The sequence below is a fragment of the Natrix helvetica genome (assembly GCF_964273705.1).
Source record: "Natrix helvetica genome assembly, chromosome: Z".
NCBI classification, from domain to species: Eukaryota; Metazoa; Chordata; class Lepidosauria; order Squamata; family Natricidae; genus Natrix; species Natrix helvetica.
In genome coordinates, this window is record NC_138554.1 from 130,606,109 (window position 1) to 130,629,872 (window position 23,764).

At 44.4% G+C, this 23,764-nt stretch overlaps 1 protein-coding gene across 1 annotated transcript in view; it reads right to left on the reverse strand.

The window, feature by feature from the left end:
- Positions 1 to 1,860, reverse strand: part of UBE3C (ubiquitin protein ligase E3C) — a 68,661-nt gene extending 66,801 nt beyond the window's left edge. Inside the window, exon 1 of the mRNA XM_081932277.1 lies at positions 1,462 to 1,860. Coding sequence (XP_081788403.1) covers positions 1,462 to 1,527 — 66 coding nt within the window. The 5' untranslated portion in view covers positions 1,528 to 1,860. The remainder of the gene's footprint in view (positions 1 to 1,461) is intronic.
- Between the last annotated feature and the right edge of the window lie 21,904 nt (positions 1,861 to 23,764).

The following is a 23,764-nucleotide window of genomic DNA, read 5'->3' on the forward strand; positions in this document are numbered from 1 at the left end:
GGTAATATTTACCCCAATTTCATTATATCTTTAATTTGTACACATATTATACATACCACATTAAAGCAGACTATTCAGTGTCAATTTTAGGTGATGATGGGTACATATGACATATGTGATCAGTTTACATAAACCAATATAGAACAATTGCATTTGTATTGTAGAGAAGCTATATTCTCTCCTATAGATAACAATCATGTAAGTTAATATTCTTCACATGGGCTGGAAAACAGGTGTTTACATTATGAGGCCTAGGTCAGGGCTCACCAACCTTTTGGACCTCCGGGACCACTACACTCATAATTTTAAATCCCGCGGACCACTAATATGGTTTTTTAAAACAATAAATAGTATTTAGTGCAATATAAAAAAATACGGACCATCAAAATCTTCTTGCGGACCACCAGTTGATGACCATTGGCCTAAGTGACTTCAAAACAGAAGCCAGATTTGAAACAAGTTTCAACTGTGTCAAAGTTGAATCACACTATTTAAACACACACACCTAATGCAGATGACAGGCAATCTTGGTACTCTCAATAGGTCTCCTCTTTAACAACTGTAGTGATATGAATGGCCAGAAAAGACAGAAAACTCACTAAAACAGAGGAAATAGATCTCTGGATCTCTCTCTCCCTCATCAGCCTTTTTCAAACTGGTTTTCTTTTTTAAAAAAACATATTTAGAATTCAGAATTTCAACACCTTTTATTGTCTGTTGCCCAACAAGCAGAGCTTTTCAACTTCAGCCAATGCTTCAACTACCAGAATTCCCCAGCCTGCCTGTGACTAGGACATTTTGGGAGCTGAAGTCCAGGCATCTTACAGTCAACCAAAGCTGAGAGAGGAACTAAGGAATTTTGGAACCAAATACTTAAAGTCAACCTGTCTAACCACTTCCCACCCACCCCCCAATATCCCATCAACGTATGTTTGTAAACCAGGATCTCCTCCGCCCCCCATCTCCATGAGAAAGGTCGGCAGTTCGAATCCCTAGGTCTCCTGCGTGAGCAGGGGGTTGGACTAGATGACCTCCAAGGTCCCTTCCAACTCCGTTACTAATAATTTAATTTAAATCCCCCATAATCCAAAACATCTCCAAATACTCCATTCTCCCAGAATCCTGAGCAAAGCCCTTGGCTGACCAGGTTTTAAGCCCACCCAATTAAGGGCCCTTTTCTAACTGCAAAGATCATGAGGCCGGTGAACTATAGAGGGGGGGAGGGGAGAAGCACCAAACCCGGCAGCTCCCAAGGGGGCCCCGATCCAGCCTGGAGAGACGATGCCCCCCATCGCCAAGCCTTTCACGGTTTCACTCAGCTCATCCTTCCCCCGAAGAGGAAATCACCTCCGGGGAGAGAGAGACGAAGCGCAGCGCAGCGCGGGGGCTCCGGGGAGCCTCTCCCCCTCTCTCTCCCCCCCGCGAGAATCCTGAGTCACGCCGGCCTTTGGCGAGGCCTACCTTCTTGCTGGCTCCGCCGAGAGAGACCTTAGGCCTGGTCTTGAAATCCCCTTCGAAGCTGAACATGGTGCCCGGCCGCTTAGCCGCCCATCCGGAGCTCGGCCCAGCCTCCTCAGCCGGACGGGGCGAAGAGCCGAGGGGATGACCTGACCTCGCTGAGGAGTCCCACCACCGGCTGGCCTCGCCTCGTCGACCACCACGTCTCCGCCAAGTGAGGGCCCTTCCTTCGCTCCCCTTCCCGGCTTCCTTTCGGGGCTCCCGGCCGCAGCAGCCCGGGACTATGAGGCTCGCGGGTCGGGCGCCGCGATTGAAGGGGCAAGCGAAGCACCCGGCGCTTCAAAGAAAATGGCCGCCGACTGCAGTTAGCACGGCGCGCGCCCACCAAGTCTGCGCATGCGCGTCTCTCTGTCTCCTCCCCCTCCCAACTTGAGGAAGGACCGCCTCTCGCTCCGCCTGTCGGACCGGAGGAAGAGCGACGGGGAGGCGGGCTTGGAAGGCGGGGCTGAGGCAGAATCTTTTCGTAGGCCCGCCCTTTCACCTCCCCCCCCCGCCCCCGAGCTTGGATGCTTGGATGCTTGGATGCTTGGATGCTTGGATGCTTGGCAAAGGTAAATAGGCTACCCAAGGCTCTAGACCTCATGGCGCCGATTTATTTATTTTTTAAAAAAATTCTCAAAGGGGAGTTCTTTCTGGCAACAATTACACATCATCCTCCCTCCGCAAAACCACATCTTGGTCCGAAATTGTGGTGAGAGCGGGGCTTTCTGAGCAAAAGCAGTTCTTAATTTGGTCGCCTTCGGCTTTGATTAAAACTATGAGTGTGTGTGTTGTACTTAATACACCTTATATTTGTCCACCTCCTGTTTGTATAGTTTAATCTAGGTCAGTCTGTGTAGCCTCTTTCAACATGGGCCTCTTCAGGTTGCCATGATGGGAACGGGTTGAAGCTGCACACCTGGAGTACAACGCATGAGGTTGCTAAGTTTTGGGAGGTGTTAAAATTACATGTGATGCTTTAAATTTAGAAGAAACATAGATCATAATTAAAATTATCTATTGTATTTCATCTATAAAATGTGGGTTATTCTTTAGCATCTCTGCAAATGGCAACACCTAGCTGATTTGATCAATCTTCAATAGCTATGCAACTTCATTAAAAAACAGGGTGAGGAGAAATCTTCAAGTGGCCCAGTTTGCACTTTTCACTGCAAGATATGCTAAAATGTTTGGAAACATTATTGCTCTTGTCTAGAGGTCTTCAAAGAAGGGAAAATTTCATTTTATGAGGCAGCCAATTTCGTTGGCTGACAGCCCTTAAGCCAGGAAGTTCTTTCCATTCTCTAAAGTTTTAAACTCTTATTTTTGATCCTGCCTCAATTCCACCCTTAGATGACTGAGAATTTCCTCCCATCTTCTGTTTGAGATATTTGCTGTCATGTCTGTCTTCCACCTTCTCTTCTGCAGGCTAAACAATGTGCCTTTAATCATTCATCATAATGAATTGCATACAATTTTATGACCTTTTTGCCACAATTGTTAAGTGAATCACTGCTTCACCCATTTATTTACCCAGAAGCCACCTAGAAGGTCCCAAATAGTGATCATATGACCAGGGACACTGGAGCTATCAAAAATACGTAAATAAGATTTGCCAAGGACCAAATTTTGATCATATGATCATGGGGCTTCTAGGATGGTCATTAGTGCAAGGACCAGTTATACAGTCATTTTTTCAGTGTCATAGTAACTTTGAGTAGTTGCTAAACAAACAGTTGTATGTTAGCTTTGTAGCAAAATAATTCTTCATCCTGCACTGAACTGACTTGGATTGATAACACTAATTATGTCTATGTGGCCAAAACATGCAGAGTTGAAATCGAGTAAAACACAAAAGTTGTGTATATCGGGCCAGTCATAATTTAAACTGCGAAGAAAATAGGATTCTGTTAGCTATAGGTTTAATCATTTTCTTCCATTGTTATCAAAGAGGTTTTTAAAATGGCAAAACTTGTTCTGATCTCTGGGTCTAAGGCTGTAAATAAAATGAAATAAAATTGCAAGAAAATCTAGGTTGAGCAATTCTTTTTATGTCCCTATTAATTTACCTGACAATTTTTTACGAGATCAACTGATCACTGAGGCTTTGAGCTTAGCACAATCCTTCATTAACGCTACACCAAAGTTTAACAGTTCAGGCAGGACTAAATATCTGTTCACAGATGAAGAGGCCCAATACAGAATAAAAACAACTCAAAGGTAGGGTCAGTGGTTTTGGGAAAAGATAGGAGGTATATGTAGTCTAACAATGGGTTGCTTAGCAACCATTCAAACTTAGAATGGACCATTCCAGGTAGTTCAAAGTTCTAACTGCCGTCCCTCTTACAGTCACATGATTATATTTTGGGCACTTGGCTACCAGCTACTATTTAAAACTACCTGCTGCATCCTTTAGTAATATAGCCTCCATTTTTGGTGGGTTTTTTTTTGCTGATTCCTGGTGTTTACTTCTGGTTTCCAGAAAAAAAACCACCCATTGGATATAATGGATTCATCTGACAACTGGTATATTTGCTTTACTGACCACAGAGTTTGTTTAATGACTGCAGCATTTGTTTAACAACCACTGCAAAAGACACAAAATCAGGCTCACGCGCGTAGTAACCCACTTAACAATTGCTGTACCTTACAACCATAATCCCAGGCAGTCCTCAGTTATAGGCAGTCCTCAAGATACCACCAGTCACTGAACTCTTTACCCTATTCTCCAAACGCAGTCCCTTTTTATCATCCCCTTTAGTGGATGCCTGGAAAGGTGACAAAATATGAAGTTATTTACTCTGATGAGTGACTGCCAAGAGAAAGGGAGTAAAACTTTCTGCAGCTTGTTTGCGTTGAAAAGCTGAAGAAAAAGTATGTATGACTCCCTTTCAAAACCATCTGGGATTCCTCTAAAGGCAGACAAGCAGCAAAGGGGACCCAACTTCTGCTGAATTGCAGTAAATTTAGCAAATGAAGTTGGGGGAAAGGCAGTGGTGAACCTTTACCTAAAAAGCACACAGAGCAGAAGGCAGAGGCAGAGAGTTTCAACACATAATGGGGGGGGGAGAAGAAAAAGTAATAGTTCTGTCCCACCTACCCCTCCCCACACCCCTTGTTTTCTTTTCTTTATTGAAGAAATGTGGGGTTAAGAAAAGAAAAGTTTGGGAACCTTATGCTGAAGCGGGGTGCTTTCTTTGCATGCAGGCGGCTGGTTTCCCAAAAGCCTAGGAAGATTCAGGAGGTGTGCAGTCTCCAGAAGGCCAGCTGACCAGGGCAGGGACCCAGCCCACAGATGGGACCACATTGGCCAAGCCCAAAGATTCATTTGGAAGCCCCTCTGGCATTGGAATGCAGCACTAGGCCCTATAATCTAATTAGGCTCTTACTCCCTGTGGGCTGTTTCTGCCTTTGCAAACATTTTGCTATTTGTCTGCTTCCTTTATTTGACCCAACTGGGTGATGGGCCTCCTAGGGGCCTCCCTTGTGCATGGGTTACCCCATTCATGCTTAACAACCTAATATAGGTAATCCTCAACTCAACAAAACTGAGCCCAAAATTTCTGTCTTTACAATACAATACAATACAATACAATAGTAGAGTTGGAAGGGACCTTGGAGGTCTTCTAGTCCAACCCCCTGCCTAGGCAGGAAACCCTATACCGTTTCAGACAAATAGCTATCCAACATCTTTAACTGAGACATTTGTTAAGTGGGACATTTGCCTCATTTTACAACTTTTTTTTTTGCCGCAGTTGTTAAGGGAATCACTTGAGGTGTTAAGTCAGTAACACGGCTGCTAAGTGAATCTGGCTTCCCCGTTGACTTTGCTTGTCAGTAGATCGCTAAAGGCAACCACATGACCCCAGGACCATTGCAACCATCATAATGTGAGTCAGTGGCCAAGCATCTTGATTTTGATCATGTGACCATGTAGATGCTGCAACACCCATAAGTGTGAAAAAGATTGTGTTACTTTCTTTTAATGCCTTTCTAACTTTGAACAGTTACTAAATGAACTCTCACAAGTTGAGGACTATCTGTAGTGGCATCAGGGAGAGCAGAGGTGTGGGTCGTTAAGTAAGGCGGTCTAAGTAATTGTCACAGCTTGTCAAGTGATTGTCAAGTAATTGTCAAGATCCATTGCAGTTATAAGTTTAGAATAGTTGGAAGGGACATTAGTAGTCTTCTAGTCCAAACCCTCCTTAGGCAGGTAACCCATTTCAGACAAATGGGTTTCCAATCTCTTGGTCAATGGAATTCAAGAGGGGTTGGATTGAGACCATTTGTGAGAACGTAAGGATTCTAGGCTGATGACTTTTTTCACTCTATCCCCAATCTCTACCTGCTCTTCTCCTACAGAAACACAGCAGAGTAGAGTGCAGTGCAGTGCAGTGCAGTGCAGTGCAATGCAGTGCAATGCAATGCAATAAAACAGAACAGAATAGAATAGAATAGAATAGAATAGAATAGAATAGAATAGAATAGAATAGAATAGTTGGAAGGGACCTTGGAGGTCTTCTAGTCCATTTCCCTGCTTAGGCAGGAAACGCTACGCCACTTCAGACAACTGGTTATCCAATCTCTTCTTTAAAACTTCCAGTGTTGGAGCATTCACAACTTCTGGAGGCAAGTTGTTCCACTGATTTATTGTTCTGTCAGGAAATTTCTCCTCAATTCTAAGTTGCTTCTCTCCTTTGATTAGTTTCCACCCATTGCTTTTTGTCCTACCTTCGGGTGCTTTGGAGAATAGCTTGATTCCCTCTTCTTTGTGGCAATCCCTGAGATATTGGAACACTGCTATCATGTCTCCCCTAGTCCTTCTTTCTATTAAACTAGACATACCCAGTTCCTGCAACCGTTCTTCATATGTTTTAGTCTCCAGTCCCCTAATCATCTTGTTGCTCTTCTCTGCACTCTTTCTAGAGTCTCCACATCTTTTTTACATCGTGGCGACCAGAACTGAATGCAGTATTCCAAGTGTGGCCTTACCAAGGCATTATAAAGTGGTATTAACACTTCACGGAATCTTGATTCTCTCCCTCTGTTTATGTAGCCTAGAACTGTGTTGGCTTTTTTGGCAGCTGCTGCACACTGCTGGCTCATATTTAAATGGTTGTCCACTAGGACTCCAAGATCCCTCTCACAATTACTACTATTGAGGTTGAGGAACCACATTTACAGTCATAAGTTAAATACTATCTGTATCGCATCAATTGACAACATTAGTGGACTCTATTAATGTATCGTCCTGATCTGTTTTTCTTATTCTTGTGGTATTTTTAGAACTGAAGTGAGAATTGGAGCATATGAACCAAGTTCAGGCTATATCACAGAAGTTAAAATTTGGGGAGATCTGTGGTTTTGTACTTTGAAGGTTGCAGACTTAATTGTGTGCTTTCATTAATAATTCCCATAAGCCTTTTAGCTGAATGTCATGTACATGATTAAGTGCATTCAGAACAGAGATCTCCAAAGTTGCAGAGTTATTTGGGACAGTATTGGTGCATCAGATAAATTAATACCGATAATTGGGTCAAACAGGAATGCGATACTGTGGTTTCCACAAAAGGGTTTAGATGATTGATTGCCATTAATGTTAATTAATTGAATTTAATTAATGAGTCCTTTAGGCTCATTTACCATGCTCACTCAAAAAAACCCTGAAGGCTTACCAAGCAGCAAAAAGTGGCATTTTGTATCATTTCTCCTTCGTTTCATTTAACATTTACCGGTACATCTTAGCTTGGACTTTTAGACAAACTAAAATGCCTGTGAATTGATCCCTTTAGATAAACTGATTTTATGAGCTGCTCATTCCTTTTTGGGGTAACCATAACTTGTTTCATTACAGCCATGTTCATGAAATCTTTATTTATTTTCAGATTTTGTAGCAGGGTTGGGGTTAGAGCCAAGTAAGTATGTCTTCAAGAAGAGAGGGTCAAGAAGGTCAAGATGGAAGTCAGAACTATACAATCAAAACCCACCCCTTTTTATGCAGACACCTTGGAGACATATTCAGGAGTGGGACTCAGCCGGTTTGGACCGGTTCGGGCAAACCAGTTATTATGATTTTGCACAGTTCAGAGAACCGCTAAAATTGACCACCGGTTAGCACCGCCCCACCCGCCCTATATATTATCTTCCCTTCACTACATGGTCCAGCTAATCTCTGTGCCTTGCCTGGTCTGCTCATCAAAGGTAAGCATGCCGCCTGTTTGCCCTTCACCTCGGGTCGGGGACCAGGGACATGCTATTCCCTGGCTCTGGCCTTGCCTCGGGTCTCCACCCACATGCCACCACCCCCTCTGGCTTCAAATTACCGGACAGTTCTTCTTAGTTAAAGCACAATACAATACAATAGTAGAGTTGGAAGGGACCTTGGAGGTCTTCTAGTCCAACCCCCTGCCTAGGCAGGAAACCCTATACTGTTTCAGACAAATGGCTATCCAACATCTTCTTAAAGACTTCCAGTGTTGGGGTATTCACAACTTCTGGAGGGAAGCTATTCCACTGATTAATTGTTCTAACTGTCAGGAAATTTCTCCTCAGTTCTAAGTTGCTTCTCTCCTTGATTAGTTTCCACCCATTGCTTCTTCTCCTGTCCTCAGGTACCTTGGAGAATAGTTTGACTCCCTCTTCTTTGTGGCAATCCCTGAGATATTGGAAGACTGCTATCATGTCTCCCCTAGTTCTTCTTTTCATTAAACTAGACATACCCAGTTCCTGCAACCGTTCTTCATATGTTTTAGTCTCCAGTCCCCTAATCATCTTTGTTGCTCTTCTCTGCACTCTTTCTAGAGTCTCCACATCTTTTCTACATCGTGGCGACCAGAACTGAACTGCAGCGGAGATCTTGCAGCCATCCCTTGCCGAGTCTCAGTCCCTCGTGGAGATGCTCCATGTAGTCTCCGGGTCAGCAGCTATTTCTCTCCGCTGATGCTCTTGCTGGGAGAGAGAGCGTCTCTTGTGCAATTTAGCAGCTGTGAGCCGCCACTTTCCTCTAAGTCCCATCCGGAAAGCGTGCAGCACAGAAAAGCAGCATTCAACATGGCTGCTGTTTCTCTGTGCTGTGTGCTTTCCAGATGGGACTTAGAGGAAAGCGGGTGGCTCACAGCTGCTAAATTGCACAAGAGACGTTTTCCAGTAGAGTGGAGGGAGGGGTCACAGAAGGGTTAACACAGCCTGATTGGTCCATTTGAGTGAGAGAAAACTTCTTAACCTTCGCCTTCTCCCGTTGGTTCCCAGTTTCCTCTCAGTCAAGGTCCAAGACTCAGGTTTGGTTCCTAGTAAGAGTGTTTTATTGGGGTCTATTAGTCAGTATTAGTGTTGTTGGTACTTTGAATTCGGATTTTTTTATTTCAAAAAATTTTTTGTAGTGGGTCCGCCTTGCAGGGCTGTTGTTCGGCTGCCCTCAGAAGGCTGGGAAAGTCAGGGGGGGCGCTTCCTCCCCCCTCCTCAGGGGTCGCTCCGGACTGGTGCCTGGGGTCTCGGGTGTGCCGGGCGACCCTGCGTACTTTAAATTTCCTTTAAACTTCTTTCCTGTGAGGCTCGCAGCGCGCCTGGGCTTTTCGGCGCGAAAGCGGCTAATCGGCTTCAAATTCAAACCGCTTGCTGCCCGGGCCGGTTACAGCCCACGGCAGCGGCGCGGAGTCGTTTTTTTGGTTTTGGAGGGCTCCTCGTGGCTTAGGAGCCCAGCGAAGATCTGGAGTGCTTTTTTGGAAAGGCGAGCTTGCAAGCGGCAGCTCGCAGGCATTAGCAACTTAAGGGCGAGGTAGGCGGCCATTTTTAGGCGCGCTTTTGTGAGCACCGCCCAAAGAAGCCGGCGGCCATTTTGAGTCACGTGTTTGGGGCTTGCAACACGGAGAGGCTGAGAAAAACGTGGCAGTGCGGTTTGCAACTCACCAGCTGAAGGGCCATTACTTCCAAAAAATTCATTCTGGAGCACGTGAGTGGGGATGGCAGATAGAGCAGAGGCCCAGCAGGCCGCGCCGGCTCAGGCAGGCGAAGATCAGGCTGAGCCCACTCCCCCAGTTAGGCCTCGGGTTTCTAGGCCTTCGGCTGAGGACAGACCTTCAAGAGCCATGCAGAGGGATGAGCTCAGGCGATCCAGGGCTATTGAGAAGGTCATTGAAATTGCTGAGAAGAGACAGGCCAGGGATCCTAGGCCTAGATCCAGATCCCCACACCCGGTGGCTTCCTGCCCTCCCCCACCTGTAGCCAGGGGGTTCAGCCCTTCCTCTTCCTCTGCTTCACCATGCAGATCTGATAGGAGTCAGGAGCGGGGGGCACCTCGCTCTCCTTCTGCTTCCCTGGGGACTAGAGAGGCAGATAGGGGGGACCCATTGGAAGGTACCTCTGCAGGTCCCGTTAGGGGTAGGAGATCCAGCAGGGCCTATGTGGCACCAGACTATGATTCAGAAGGTGATGAGGAGGATCTGGAACACCTCCCTGAGAATCTCAAAAGGCTTATTTCTGCAGCCATTTCTAGGGGCATTTCTCAAAGGGACAGGCCCTACCACCACAGTCGAGTTACTCCCTTTAGTAGGTCCAGATCTAGGGCTTCTTCTCCTTCCCTCATGAGTGAGGTCTCCTCTAGGGGGGAGGCATGGAGGGATGATTGGGGGTTTTCTGAGGAGGAGGATGCGGCTCCTGAACCGCCTCGTTCTTCCAACCTTTTCCTCCAGGCCATGTTCAAACCATTACTTAAGAAGGCTAGGAGGACCACCAAGGTGGGCATGGGGGACCCCACGGTCCCACCGCCCACGGATCCAGACATGGTCATGTTCTCAGCGACGGCCACCAATAAGGAGGAGATTCCTGCTCCTCCTCTTTTCCTAGAGGTGGCTACTAGCCAATGGGCCCGTCCTTCTAACTTTCCCCCCCCCCAGGCAGCAACGACCGTCGCGCCTACAACATGGAAAAGTCTTTTGTGCAGGCTATTCAGCTTCCAGTTATAGATCAGCCCATAGCAGCTCTAGTCTCCTCTTCCCCAGTGGTCTCGGGGGACGCGGCAGACAAACTTAAGCCGCACGACTTGCCCTTCGGACTTTTCGTCATCACCTGCGGGGGCGCCATGTCCTCCTGCTCACGGACAATGTGGCGACGAAGGCCCATGTCAATCGCCAGGGGGGCACCCACTCTCGTTCCCTCTGGCGAGAGGCGCAGTTGTTGGGCTTGTGGGCGGAGAGACACTTAGCATCGATAGTGGCGGAGCACATCTCAGGAGTGTCCAATCTTCAGGCGGATTGGCTGAGTCGCACAACCCTGGACGATGGCGAGTGGCAACTGGGCCCGGAGTTGTTTCGGAAGATATGCAGCAGATTCGGCACGCCCCGGGTGGATCTGTTCGCCTCCCCCGACAACGCTCAGCTGCCGCGGTTCTTTACCCGTTTCCAGTCTCCGTCGGCGGAAGGAGCGGATGCTCTCAGGAGCCGGTGGCCCCCGGGCCTTCTTTATGCCTTTCCTCCCCTTCCCCTCGTTCCCCGTACGATAGGGAAGATAGTCACAGAGAGGGCTCTCGTTATCCTGTTAGCCCCGTACTGGCCGAGGAGACCCTGGTTCGCGGACCTGGTCCAGCTGTCAGTAGCAGACCCCTGGAGGATTCCCCCGGGGGAGGTCGTTCTGAGTCAGGGGGCTTTGCATCACCCAGGGCCTCAGTGGCTTCATCTGACCGCCTGGCTCTTGAACGGGGGATCCTGAGGGGGAAGAGACTATCGTCGGGAGTTATAGCCACCTTAGAGGCGTCTAGGAGGCCATCCACGGTTAGGATTTACAATGCCACATGGAAGGCGTTTGCCAAGTAGTGTATTCCCTTGGGGTTGGATCCCTCTAGGGCTACCGTCCCAAACGTTTTGGAGTTCCTCCAGAGGGGGTTGGAGGACGGTTTGTCGCATAATACGCTCCGACGACAAGTGGCGGCTTTGGCCACCATTCGGGGGGGGAGGGTTCCCCCACCCTTTCCCGTTCTCCCCTGATTAAGCATTTTCTGAAGGGGGCGGCTAACATCCGTCCGCCTCCGGTTCATAGATTCCCGACCTGGGATCTTACCCTGGTCCTCAAGGCTCTGACGGGGCCCCCGTTCGAACCGCTCAGGACAGTGCACATGCGTCTTCTCACTCTTAAAGTGGTGTTTTTAGTGGCCATTACATCGGCCAGGCGCATCTCAGAATTGGGGGCTCTTTCTTCTCGCAGTGATTTGTGTATTATCCACCAGGACAGGGTTGTCCTGCGTTTGGATCCTTCGTTTATTCCGAAGGTGAATTCTCAATTCCATAGGGCCCAGGAGGTTGTACTTCCTAATTTCTGTCCAAACCCTTCGAGGGATCAGGAGTTTGTGTGGCACAGGCTGGATGTCCGCCACGCCGTCCGCATTTACCTGAAGCGGACGGAGGGCGTTAGGAAGACGGAGGCATTGTTCGTCTCTTTTCAGCCGGGCTCGTTAGGACGCAAGGTGTCTTCTTCCACTATTGGAAGATGGATTAGGTTGGCCATAGTTGAGGCCTACGGGGCCTCGGGGAAGGTTCCCCTGTCTGGGATCACTGCCCACTCCACCCGCAGTGCCGCTACCACTGCGGCCTGGGCTACCAGGGCACCCTTCAAGGATATTTGCAGAGCGGCCACATGGGCCTCCCCTACACCTTTTATTAGGCATTACCGTTTGGATGCCTATGCCTCCGCTGAAGCATCCTTTGGGCGGAGGGTCCTCCAGAGGGTGGTGGCCGATCCTTCACCTGGGACCCAGTCTGCCCTCCCGGGGACGTAGCTTGGGTATGTCCCTTCTGTGACCCCTCCCTCCACTCTACTGGAAAAAGAACGTTGGTCTTACCTGAACGTTTTTTTCGGTTGAGTGGAGGGAGGGGTCACATTCCCGCCCTAGTTAGATAGACAGGGTCCGGGTGGCGTAGGATCGGGGGGCCCCGGGGGGGCTTGCCCTTGTCTGTGTTTGTTGTTACAGGTGCTTACCACGACATCGCGGAAACTGGGAACCAACGGGAGAAGGCGAAGGTTAAGAAGTTTTCTCTCAGTCAAATGGACCAATCAGGCTGTGTTAACCCTTCTGTGACCCCTCCCTCCACTCAACCGAAAAAAACGTTCAGGTAAGACCAACGTTCTCTCTCTCTCCCAGCAAGAACAGCAGTGGAGAGAAGCAGCTGCTGCCCTGGAGAGTAGAGATAGAGCGGAGCAGGCCCAGAAAGGCTGCTCGGTAGATCCTCGCCGCATGGCGGAAGCCGAACATGTACACATATTCACATTTTCAGCAAAGCAGTTGTTAAATGGGTTGAATCCCACCACTGGCCATATTTAACCATAATCTATGCAATCTATAGTTTAGGGCTTCACAGTCTAAAGGGGGGTGTTCCTTGAAATTTGGAATATTTCACATATGATGGTCTCCACATAGAAGACTTCTTCTATGATTCCGGTGAACGTCATTCATCATTCAGATTTTACTCTCAAAGTCATAAGCTTTGTCTGATAATTTATTGGGGTAGTTAAAGCTATAATTATTTTATTTGTACAATGTTTATCTGTTAGCTAGAACTTCTTTAAAAAAAATAATGTGTGGCAGCATTACTAATTTTGTGAATCACCCAGATTTAGGTTTAAGATAGAAACCCATATAAATATTTTAAATAAATTAAATGAAATAGATATATGTACAAGGAACTTTAACTATTGTTCCTCTTCTAATCCTGGTCTTGACTTTAAATTCTTTCATAAATTTTCACCAATTGATAAATACTTTTATTACTTAAAAATCTATCTCTTTTTCTTTTAAGTGTGAAAAAATAAGAGTTGTTCTTATTTAAGTGAGTAGACAGTCATATACCAACACGTATGGTGAGAAAGTATGATTATTCAAGAACTTTGGAAGTTAGTTCTTTATTTTTTTGCTGAATATCAAATACGTCTGTATCATTAATAGTATTAAATCCTTCTTTGACATTGTTATCCATTTAAAAGGATTCCCTAAGCCAAATCTGTCACAAAGAATTTATCACAGACTACATCAGGTTGCAAAACTTGAAAAAATGAAGTGCAGGATCCCATCCAAGATTGGTAAGGAACCCCCAAATTAAAGAAATCTTCTATTTATACCCCAGCTTCCATCAGAGGTGAAGGTAGCCACCTTCACACCAAAACTTATCCACCCAACAATCAAGTGAGGCATTTCTGAATCAAAGGAGTTTATCACCAATGGAAGTATGAGACTTGCAACCATCGTACAGCTCATTTAGTATTAATACAAAGATATTTGAAAAGGATGCTGATACAACATTTAATACCTGAGCAGAAACAATGATTGATTTCAGAATGGTGGGAATGACTGAGCATTGAAGCTCCACCCATTTTTAACTATGCATAATGTGAACAACGCACATCCAAATGGGGGAAGGCTTGTTTACCCCTGCATTTTGACCATTGATTTCAGTGGTGGGTTGCAGGCGGTACGCCCGGTATGGGCGTACCAGAGCCAGCCCAGAGCACCGGGTACCGTTCCGGTACAGTGTTCCGGAGGGCCCGTTCGCCCACCCAAGCTCCTTACCTGTCCTTTAAGCCTTTGGTGCTTATGCGCATGGCGTGTACGGCGCCTGTGTGATGCTCTGCTGAGCAGCTGGAGCATCACGGAGGCTTGTAGAAGCATCGCAGGCAAGTACGAAGCATGCGTGCACCGTGCATGTGTGCACGCGCACCACATGCATCCATGTGGGTGACCGAATCCAGAACCCACCACTGATCAATTTGGACTAATAGTGTTCTCAATCAAAGACAGGGGTGGCTTCAAAAATTTCAGCAACGGGTTCTCTGGGAGTTGCAGGGTGGGCGTGGCCATGGTGGGCATGGCCTAGTCAGCCTCCTGCACCATGGCGGAGTGTGTGTATGTGTTTTCACCTTCCCAAGGTTTCCTCGAGCCTTTGGAAGGGCAAAAACTGCCTCTCAAGGGCTCCGGAGGTACTCCAGAGCTTCCAGGAGACCCTTTTCCCCCTTCCTGAGCCTTCGCATGGGCCCTGCACTTATCTCTCATCCAAAACAGGCCATGTGGAGACTGAGGGGAGGGGAGGAGTTGGCGGGTCCAGCCAGGGGTGGGATTTGGAGGTTCTCCGAACCGGCCATTACATTAACTACAGGTTCTCTCAAAACCATAGCAGCCCACACCTGATCAAAGATGTTTATTCCTTTGAACGCTGTGTTTGAAACCAGCCAGATAAATTTGCAGGTGGTCCTCGACTTACAACAGTTCATTTAGTGAATGTTCAAAATTACAACAGCACTGGGGAAAAAAGTGTGCCCATTTTTCACACTTATGACCGTTGCAGCATCTCCAGGGACAGAATTTAAATGCTCGGCAACTGCTTCATAGATATGATGGTTGCAATGTTCCAGTCATGTGGTCATCATTTGTGACCTTCTGACAAGCCAAATCAATGGGGAAGCCAGATTCATTAAACAGCTGTGTTACCAATTTAACAACTGCCGTGATTCACTTCACAAATATGAACCAAGAAATGTTATGCTTATTTACTTCAGAGCCTAAGCACCAAAGGCACCTAGGCTTAATTTTAAATGTGTGGGCAAATGGACAGGTCACTCCTTTTATGAGTTTTTGATGACTTGGTCCTATAAAAAGCCTGCTGAAAGCCTGCCTTAGCTTTATAGGAAATTGTTCCACAGTTTAAAGCCCTCTAAAGCTCTGTAAAGTTGTAATTTTAAAGTCCTGCTGTAAATATATTAATTAAGGTAATTAGAATAATGCAACAGATTAATCATGTGCCAAACGTGACCATGTCTGCTTCCCCAATTTATTAAGCTAATTCTGCTTCAGGGGAAATCAGATGGCAAATGTCCTGTTGCCTTTGAAGGCTTCTCAGGAACCCAAATGGCCTTTCTCCCCTTTAATTGCTCAGGGACCTTTTCCATTCTGCAGCTGACAACTGTCACAGCTGTGTAGCTCATTGCTTAACCTTAACGGAGTAGGGCCTTCTCTGTGATGGGCCCAACCCTCTGGAATGACCTCCCCCCCGACATTAGAACCACTACTGACCTCCGCTCCTTCCGGCAAAAATTGAAGACTCACCTGTTCCGATTAGCAGGCCTGGCATAATTACAACTGTCCCTCCTGGCAAATGTATTAACTGGTTATTTTAGGGGTATTGTTTTTAACTTATTGTGTGTGTTTTAGGGGTTCAAAATCCTATATTTATATATATTGCTTTGTACAATTCTTTTAATTCCATTTTTAACCTCCTCCATTCCAACTGTACATATTCAATTTTTATTGTATTGTGATATATTTGGCATGGACTGTACACCGCCCCGAGTCCCTTTTTGGGAGAGGGGGTGGTCTAGAAGCATGAATAATAAATAAATAAAAATAAATAAACCTGCCATTGACACTTTCTTTGGTACCGAACAAGTCTGACTCTTCTCCAACCTGCTGCCATCCAGAGATATAACCCTGCAGCATCCCAAATCTTAGCAAACGCTACTTCTTTCTTAGAATTCAACTTCTCTGAGCATGCTGGGCTGAATGCAAATGCAGAGGACACGTTGTTGAACTGGGAAAGTGAGCATCTCATATTTAGATGCCCTGCTACTCAAAATTATATGCAAAGGAAGATAGAATTCTGAACTGGTGTCTTAAATGAAACACCTAAATGTGTGCAAGTAGTCCTCAACTTATGACCATAATGGAGCCCAAAGATTCTGTTCCTAAGCAAGGCAGCTGTTAAGTGAGTTTGCCCCCATTTTATCTTTTTGCCACAGTTATTAAGTGAATCACTGCAGTTGTTAAATGAATCATGTGGTTATCAAGCAAATCCAGCTTCTCCCATTTAACCTGCTTGTTCAAAGCCGTTTGGGAAGGTTGCAAATGGTGATCACATGACCCTGGGACAGTGCAACTGTCATAAATACATGCCAGTTGCCAAGTGCCTGAATTTTGATCACGTGATGGGTCACACAATAGTCATAAATGTGAAAAACGGTCATAAAATATATTTTTCATTGCCATTGTAACTTTGAACAGTCACTAAATAATTGATGGTAAGGACTCCCTATGCAACCTCTTGTTCTCCATAATATATACATTATTCCATTCCTATTTTGTAAAGACCAGTTCTATTTTCTTCTACTTCAGTTCTTCTAATATGTGCACTGCAGAACATCTGTGGAGGCTTTCTTGATCTTTTATCTTCCAGATGTTTTATGGCGCCAACTTCCAGGAATTCTGGGCTGTGAGTCATACCATATGTTGTGTCAAAATGTAATTGGCCAATAGGTTTTTTTATATTATGTGAATGTCATCAGCATAGCTAGCTAATGATTCAACATGCTGTACGCAGAAAAGCTGAGGAATTCTGGGAATTGAAGTCCACACACCTTCAAACTGAAAAGGTTGAGAAACACTGTTAGGATGTTGTGTGGATACAACTCTAGCGTTATCATTCTCATTATTAAGTTTCTTGAACCAGGAAAGATTCCATCTGCCATCCCTGGAAATTACAAAAGGATTCCAAAGACATCAGGCATATGAAAGGTGGGAGGAATGGCTCGTTAATTTTAGACTTAATTTTTTAAAGTGAGAATTGCTTCTTAATTTTAAACTGCTCTGAGAGGAAATAGCTTTTGGGCATCCTCCCAAAAGATAATATATAGGATTGTTGAAACTCATTAACTACAAGCTTAATGTACAAAACATATCCTGGGTAACAAGTGCCCTTTACACATTTATATGGTGGATTCCACTTGCACGTCAATAAATTTATATAATGGATTCCCATGCCAAATACTAATAACATGGCTGGCTAAAAAGTTACAGAGTTTCTTATATTCTCTAGGTCAGCAGGGAGGGGGGGGGGGATATCTTAATAGTAGAGGAAATTAAAGAAGATACAATTACATTCGGAGAGTAATTACGACTATGTGACATTAACCTTGAAAATGGTGTGCCTCAAATTTCTGTATAATTAATGTAACCTTATATTTGATCATGAATATAATGAAGACATCTTAAGGGTTTCAGAGGACCAGATGACTCTACAGCTGCTTTGTTTTAGAATATAATTTAACAGAATAACAGAGTTGGAAGGGATCTTGGAGGTCTTCTAATCCAACCCCCTGTTGTTGAAGCAGGAAATCCTGTGCCTTTTGAAACAAATGGTTGTCCGATCTCTTCTTTAAAACCTCCAGTGTTGGACTACCCATAACTGGAGGCATGTCAGTCCATTGATTAATTGTTCTAATTGTCAGGAAATAATAATTTAATGTTAAGGTTTTTAACATTAGCCAGCAGTGTACAGCAGCTGCCAAAAAAGCTAACACAGTTCTAGGCTGCATCAACAGAGGGAGAGAATCAAGATCACGGGAAGTGTTAATACCACTTTATAAGGCCTTGGTAAGGCCACACTTGGAATTCTGCATTCAGTTCTGGTCGCCACGATGTAGAAAAGATGTGGAGACTCTAGAAAGAGTGCAGAGAAGAGCAACAAAGATGATTAGGGGACTGGAGACTAAAACATATGAAGAACAGTTGCAGGAACTGGATATGTCTAGTTTAATGAAAAGAAGGACTAGAGAAGACGTGATAGCAGTGTTCCAATATCTCAGGGGTTGCCACAAAGAAGAAGGAGTCAAGCTATTCTCCGAAGCACCTGAGGACAGGAGAAGAAGCAATGGGTGGAAACTAATCCAGGAGAGAAGCAACTTAGAACAAAGGAGAAATTTCCTGACAGCTAGAACAATTAATCAGTGGAACAACTTGCCTCCAGAAGTTGTGAATGCTCCAACACTGGAAGTTTTAAAGAAGATGTTGGATAACCATTTGTCTGAAGTGGTGTAGGGTTTCCTGCCTAAGCAGGGGATTGGACTAAAAGACCTCCAAGGTCCCTTCCAACTCTGCTATTGTATTGTATTCTGTTTCTGTAGGAGAAGAGCAGGCAGAGAGCTTGGGAATGGAATAAAAAAAGTCATCAGCCTAGAATCCTTACGTTCTCACAGACAGTCTCAATCCAACCCCTCCTGAACTCCATTGACCATTATTTGGTGCCAATTTACTTTTGTACATTAATTGATTACTTTATTGTATATGGTCTTGAGCAATAAATCTGACCTGGAACTTACATGTGACCCTGATCCTTCATGCCTGACAGTTTCATACATAGGTTTGGTTCACATTGATATCCTTGTGCTTCATATGCCCTGCTTAGTATGATTTTCTTATTTACTGCTTGGGCATGTATGTTGGCCAGCACTCCAATGTAGCTAATTAAGTAACAATACAGTTCAATGATTTTAAAAATTATTAACTTTAACATCCTCACTGAGGATTAGTATCAATGCCGGTTGGAGGGGACAAGTCAACATACCGGTAATCAACATGATAGCTATGATTGCAAGATCAGAATCCAACCCTGTGCAGGTAAAAATGGGACAGGGGTCCATCCTGATATTTTTTGATATCCCCATAATGCCCCCGGGTGACAGGATCTTCAAATAACACCAAGGGCCATGTTTTCACAGTTATTTAAAATATAATTTGGAGAGATGGTCCAGGTTATCTGGTTCATGGTTTTTTTTAAAAAATTTATTGGCTGGGTTTGCATGGACTCTAAGCCAGTGACCCTCAACCTTTGTGGCTCGGTGGCCTGACTGGGGAGGGGGAGAAGGGAACCAGTCTGGATGTGCAGTGGGTCGGTACACATGCGCATTCACACATAGCTTGTGTCAGACCTGCAGCCATCTTTTCTTTCAGATCTTTGGCCTGCCACACTTTCTATTTTTCTACTATGCATTTTCTATTGTGGGAAAATGGGAGAGGAGATTGTATGGAGTTAGATGCTACATAGCCAAAACAAAATTCTTTCTAGAAAGCCAAGGTCATCCTTTGTCTCTGCACCTCTGCACCTGACCGGAACTGGATGGGTGGAACTGCCAGCATGGCAGTGGAAGATTGGACCATGTGATGGATTTGTGGGTGTGGGGGCAAAATCTTGAACTTTCAACTGGGTGGAGAAAACCGGGAAGTTTTCAGATTTGGGTTTTCCCAGATGTGCCATCATGGCTCTCTTAATAAATTGGAACTTTGAGCAATACTTTGCCTTGGACTCTGATTTATTTTTGGATACTATTTGGAACCCTGACAGCTTGACTGCAAGTTGAGTTGTACACATGCACATGTACACTCGCCCACCACTCATCCAAGTCGAGCTGTGCGCATGCACTTGACTGCCGCTCATGTGGCCCAGTTGCAAATAGGTCACGGCCTGGTAATGGGCCATGGCCTGAGGTTTGGGGACCCCTACTTTAAGCCATCAGTCATGACTTACAAACCACAGTCCCCAGAATTAAGCCACAATAAGAATCACATTATTTTGTGTGTGAGAACCCAGAATAGCCACACCAAGATGAACTATACTATGGATATTTATTAGGTGTGAACCCTGGCTCCTCCTGCATTTTTTAATTCTGGGTTCACACAATATATTAAACCATAGTGTGGCTTGTTAATTTGTGGTTCAACATGTTGTATACATGTTGTATGTTTGTAAACCATCATCTCTGTTTTAGTGTGATTTATGAACCCAGCCAATTACAGTTTATTGAAAACGATAAGTAAGCAATTCATATCTTAGTACAATGCATAAAGCACATTTTAGTTGTTACATGTGAACTAGTTTTTCTGACTAAACCACTAATTAAAGGATTTTAATATAGTGTTGCATGTGAATATTGCCAGTGACTCTGACCAGGTATTCACCCTTAGAATAATCTTCCTTGTGTGGTTGTTACGCGAGGAGATCATGTATATTTCCCTGCATGAAAGATGAGGCTTTGCATGTAAGAAATAATCACGTTTCTTGGTGAACCCAATGGTGTGGAGACTCTAGAAAGAGTTCAGAGAAGAGCAACAAAGATGATTAGGGGACTGGAGGCTAAAACATATGAAGAACGGTTGCAGGAACTGGGTATGTCTACTTTAATGAAAAGAAGGACTAGGGGAGACATGATAGCAGTCTTCCAATATCTCAGGGGTTGCCACAAAGAAAAGGGAGTCAAGCTATTCTCCAAAGCACCTGAGGGTAGAAAAGGAAGCAATGGGTGGAAACTAATCAAGGAGAAAAGCAACTTAGAACTGAGGAGAAACTTCCTGATAGTGAGAACAATTAATCAGTGGAACAGCTTGCCTCCAGAAGTTGTGAAAGCCCCAACACTGGAAGTCTTTAAGAAGATGTTGGATAATCATTTGTGTGAAATGGTGTAGGGTTTCCTGCCTAGGCAGGGGGTTGGACAAGAAGACCTCCAAGGTCCCTTCCAACTCTGCTATTGTATCTTGATTATGGCTGTATGGAACTTATAGATGGAACAATAGGTTACAGCAGGGAGACAAATCTGATGCCCTTCAACTACTATGAATAAAAAGATAATGATCCCATGACTCCAACTCAATGACAGGAGATTTAATCAACACATCCATGTACTTTTCTTGACAGTTATAATAGAAACAGTTTTCCTTTCCTTCTGGATGTTTTCCAGATGAGGCAACTGTCTTAGGATCTCCTAATGGTCTCTTATCCAGTAATCAAAAGTCCCAATCCTGCTAAGTTTGGGGAAACCTTAACAGGAACTATGCTCATGTTGTTTTATGGGTTTGAAAATCCAGAACAAATATACGGTGTGGATCCTCCTACTTTGGGAAGCATTTGGCATAAAATTGAAATGATTGTTTTAGGTCCCATTTGAAAAATGCTTTAATGTTATTACAAAATGTTTTTTCTCCTTTGCTGCAGCCTATAATTGATTGATAGCAATAATTTTTGACAGAGAGTGGATTGTATTTGTGCAATTTGGGAGATTTAGAAGAGAAGCCAAAAGACAGCGCCTATTTTTATTGCTCATTGGGATGACTGTCTTAATGGTCCTTGCTTTGCCAGTTAAATAATGAAGGTTTTCATCTGAAGAATTTTAAACGTTGTCTTTCTTGGACCATAAGATGTCCTAAGTCCTGTCACTATTGAAAACCTGAGAAATTAAATTCTTTGTGTCACCTTGACAAACTTGCATAATTGGATGCCAATTGTCAGAATGACAAAGATGTGAATAATTATTTACTCAACCCAGAATTAATAACTGGACAATTTGGGATCATTTTGCAGATGCCGTACTCAATTTGGAAGCAGAAATATATTACGTGGTACAATAATGCTTGGTCTGAGCCAGACTGTAATGCCTTAATATAACTTTCCAATTCTGTTCTGAAGCTGTGAATATCTGAAAGGAATCCAATGTAGTCAAATGTTTTCCATCACTGAAATCTTGTAGAAGACATGGGAGAAGTTAGACCATAAATTCAAATTTAAGCACAAGAAGCTTCTCGAGCTTAAACTGACTCACAGATGGTTGATTCACACATCATGCTTATCCTAGTAGCTTGTGTAGCACATAGCTTGTTGAGATTATTTGGTTTGGTATTATTTGAACCTTGCCAATTATGATTTACAGGGACAAGGTGGCTCAATGGCTAAGACACTGAGCTTGTCGATCAGAAGGTCAGCAGTTCAGCGGTTCGAATCCCCTTGTAATGGAATGAGCTCCTGTTACTTGTCCCAGCTTCTGCCAACCCAGCAGTTCTAAAGCATATAAAAAGTGCAAGTAGAAAAATAGCAATATGACGGTTTCAGTGTCCCGGGGTCATATGATCCCCTTTTGCGACCTTCTAACAAGCCAAGTCAATGGGGAAACTATATTCACTCAACCACCATGGTACTAATTTAAGAACTGCAGTGATTCACTTAACAAATGTGACTAAAGTCGTAAAATGGAGCAAACTAACAAATTTCTCACTTGACAACCTACATTTTAGGTTCAGTTATGGTCATAATTCTAGGGCTGTCTGTATCAAGCTCTATGGATGGCCACAGAGCAGAAATCTTCTTCAGCATTCCAAATGCTTGTGCAATACTAGTCTAGTGAAGATGATCCATAAGCAATAGTTCATGTTGGTGAATCAAAGGAGTTGCCAACCCTATAGTGTAGACCAGATGAGGAAACCAACTCCATAGGTCAGGGGTGTCCAAACTTAGGAACTTTAAGACTTGTGGACTTCAACTCCCAGAATTCCCCAGCCAGCATGGCTGGCTGGGGAATTCTAGAAGTTGAAGTCCACACCCCTGCCATTGGTTGATTACAGGTCTTCTTCTTTGGCCCTGTTAATCAGTAACGGTATTTGGGAATGACCTTGTGGGACAAGTGGAAGTGCCTGGACAACTATCCTTTCATGTAAAGGAATCTCAGCCCAGAGATGTAGAGATGGAGTGGGAAGCATTTCAGAAAGGAACCCCTTAATTTTCCAGAGAGTAAAAAGAGAGGAAGGGAGAAATACTTTCAGACTTGCAAGATAGTTGTCAGTCCTTTGAGGCAGTCCACCCAAGAAACACAATGATGAATATTAGCCTTTGCTTTACTGCTAAGGTTACATTAACAAAATTTTGCATATGGTTAACATGATGTTATTTTTGCTGTTTTTTCTTCACTTTTCATTCACTTCCTTGTCTATGGAGATTCTCGGTCATTCCATGGTTGTTCCAAAGGTGCTTTTTTTCAACAGGACTTTCTGGTTTTTCTTTGAAGATGTTTCACAACGCAAAAAGAAGCAAAAAGAAGAAGCAAAATGTCTTCAAAGAAAAACCAGAAAGTCCAGTTGCCTCTTGAAAAAAGCAACTTTGGGATTTACTTCCTTGCTTTGTTCTTTAATCCCCACTTGGCTTGTGTTCAAGTGCCTTCAATGATACGACCACTTAGTATCAAGAGTGGCTCATCACCTTCAAATATCATATAGGAATTATCTCATTTGTCTTGCCACCATTATTCTACTCCTGGAGCATCAAGTATCACTTATAGTTTGTAATAACTATGGCAAAGCTATGACTTTCAAACCATATTGTCTAAGACTCTAACCTGATGCAGCCATATCAACCAATTGCTGGATTCTTCCTTTTTGTTTTCTTTTCCTTGTTTGTAGACAAAAACATGCATCTGAGAGTCAAAAAATCAAGATTTGGGACACAAGTCTGCAGTTGAAGCTCAACATGCATTCCCACAGTTCACACACACATAAAAAAGATTGCAGCTTCAATTGAATACTCACAGCCTTCATCTTGATCTCTCCTTTGTAGATACCCCAAGGAAATATCATACAAGGGCAATTCCTTTAGATCAGTCAGTACAGAGGAGAATTTGAGCATATTCTGGTGTCTTTCAGTATCAT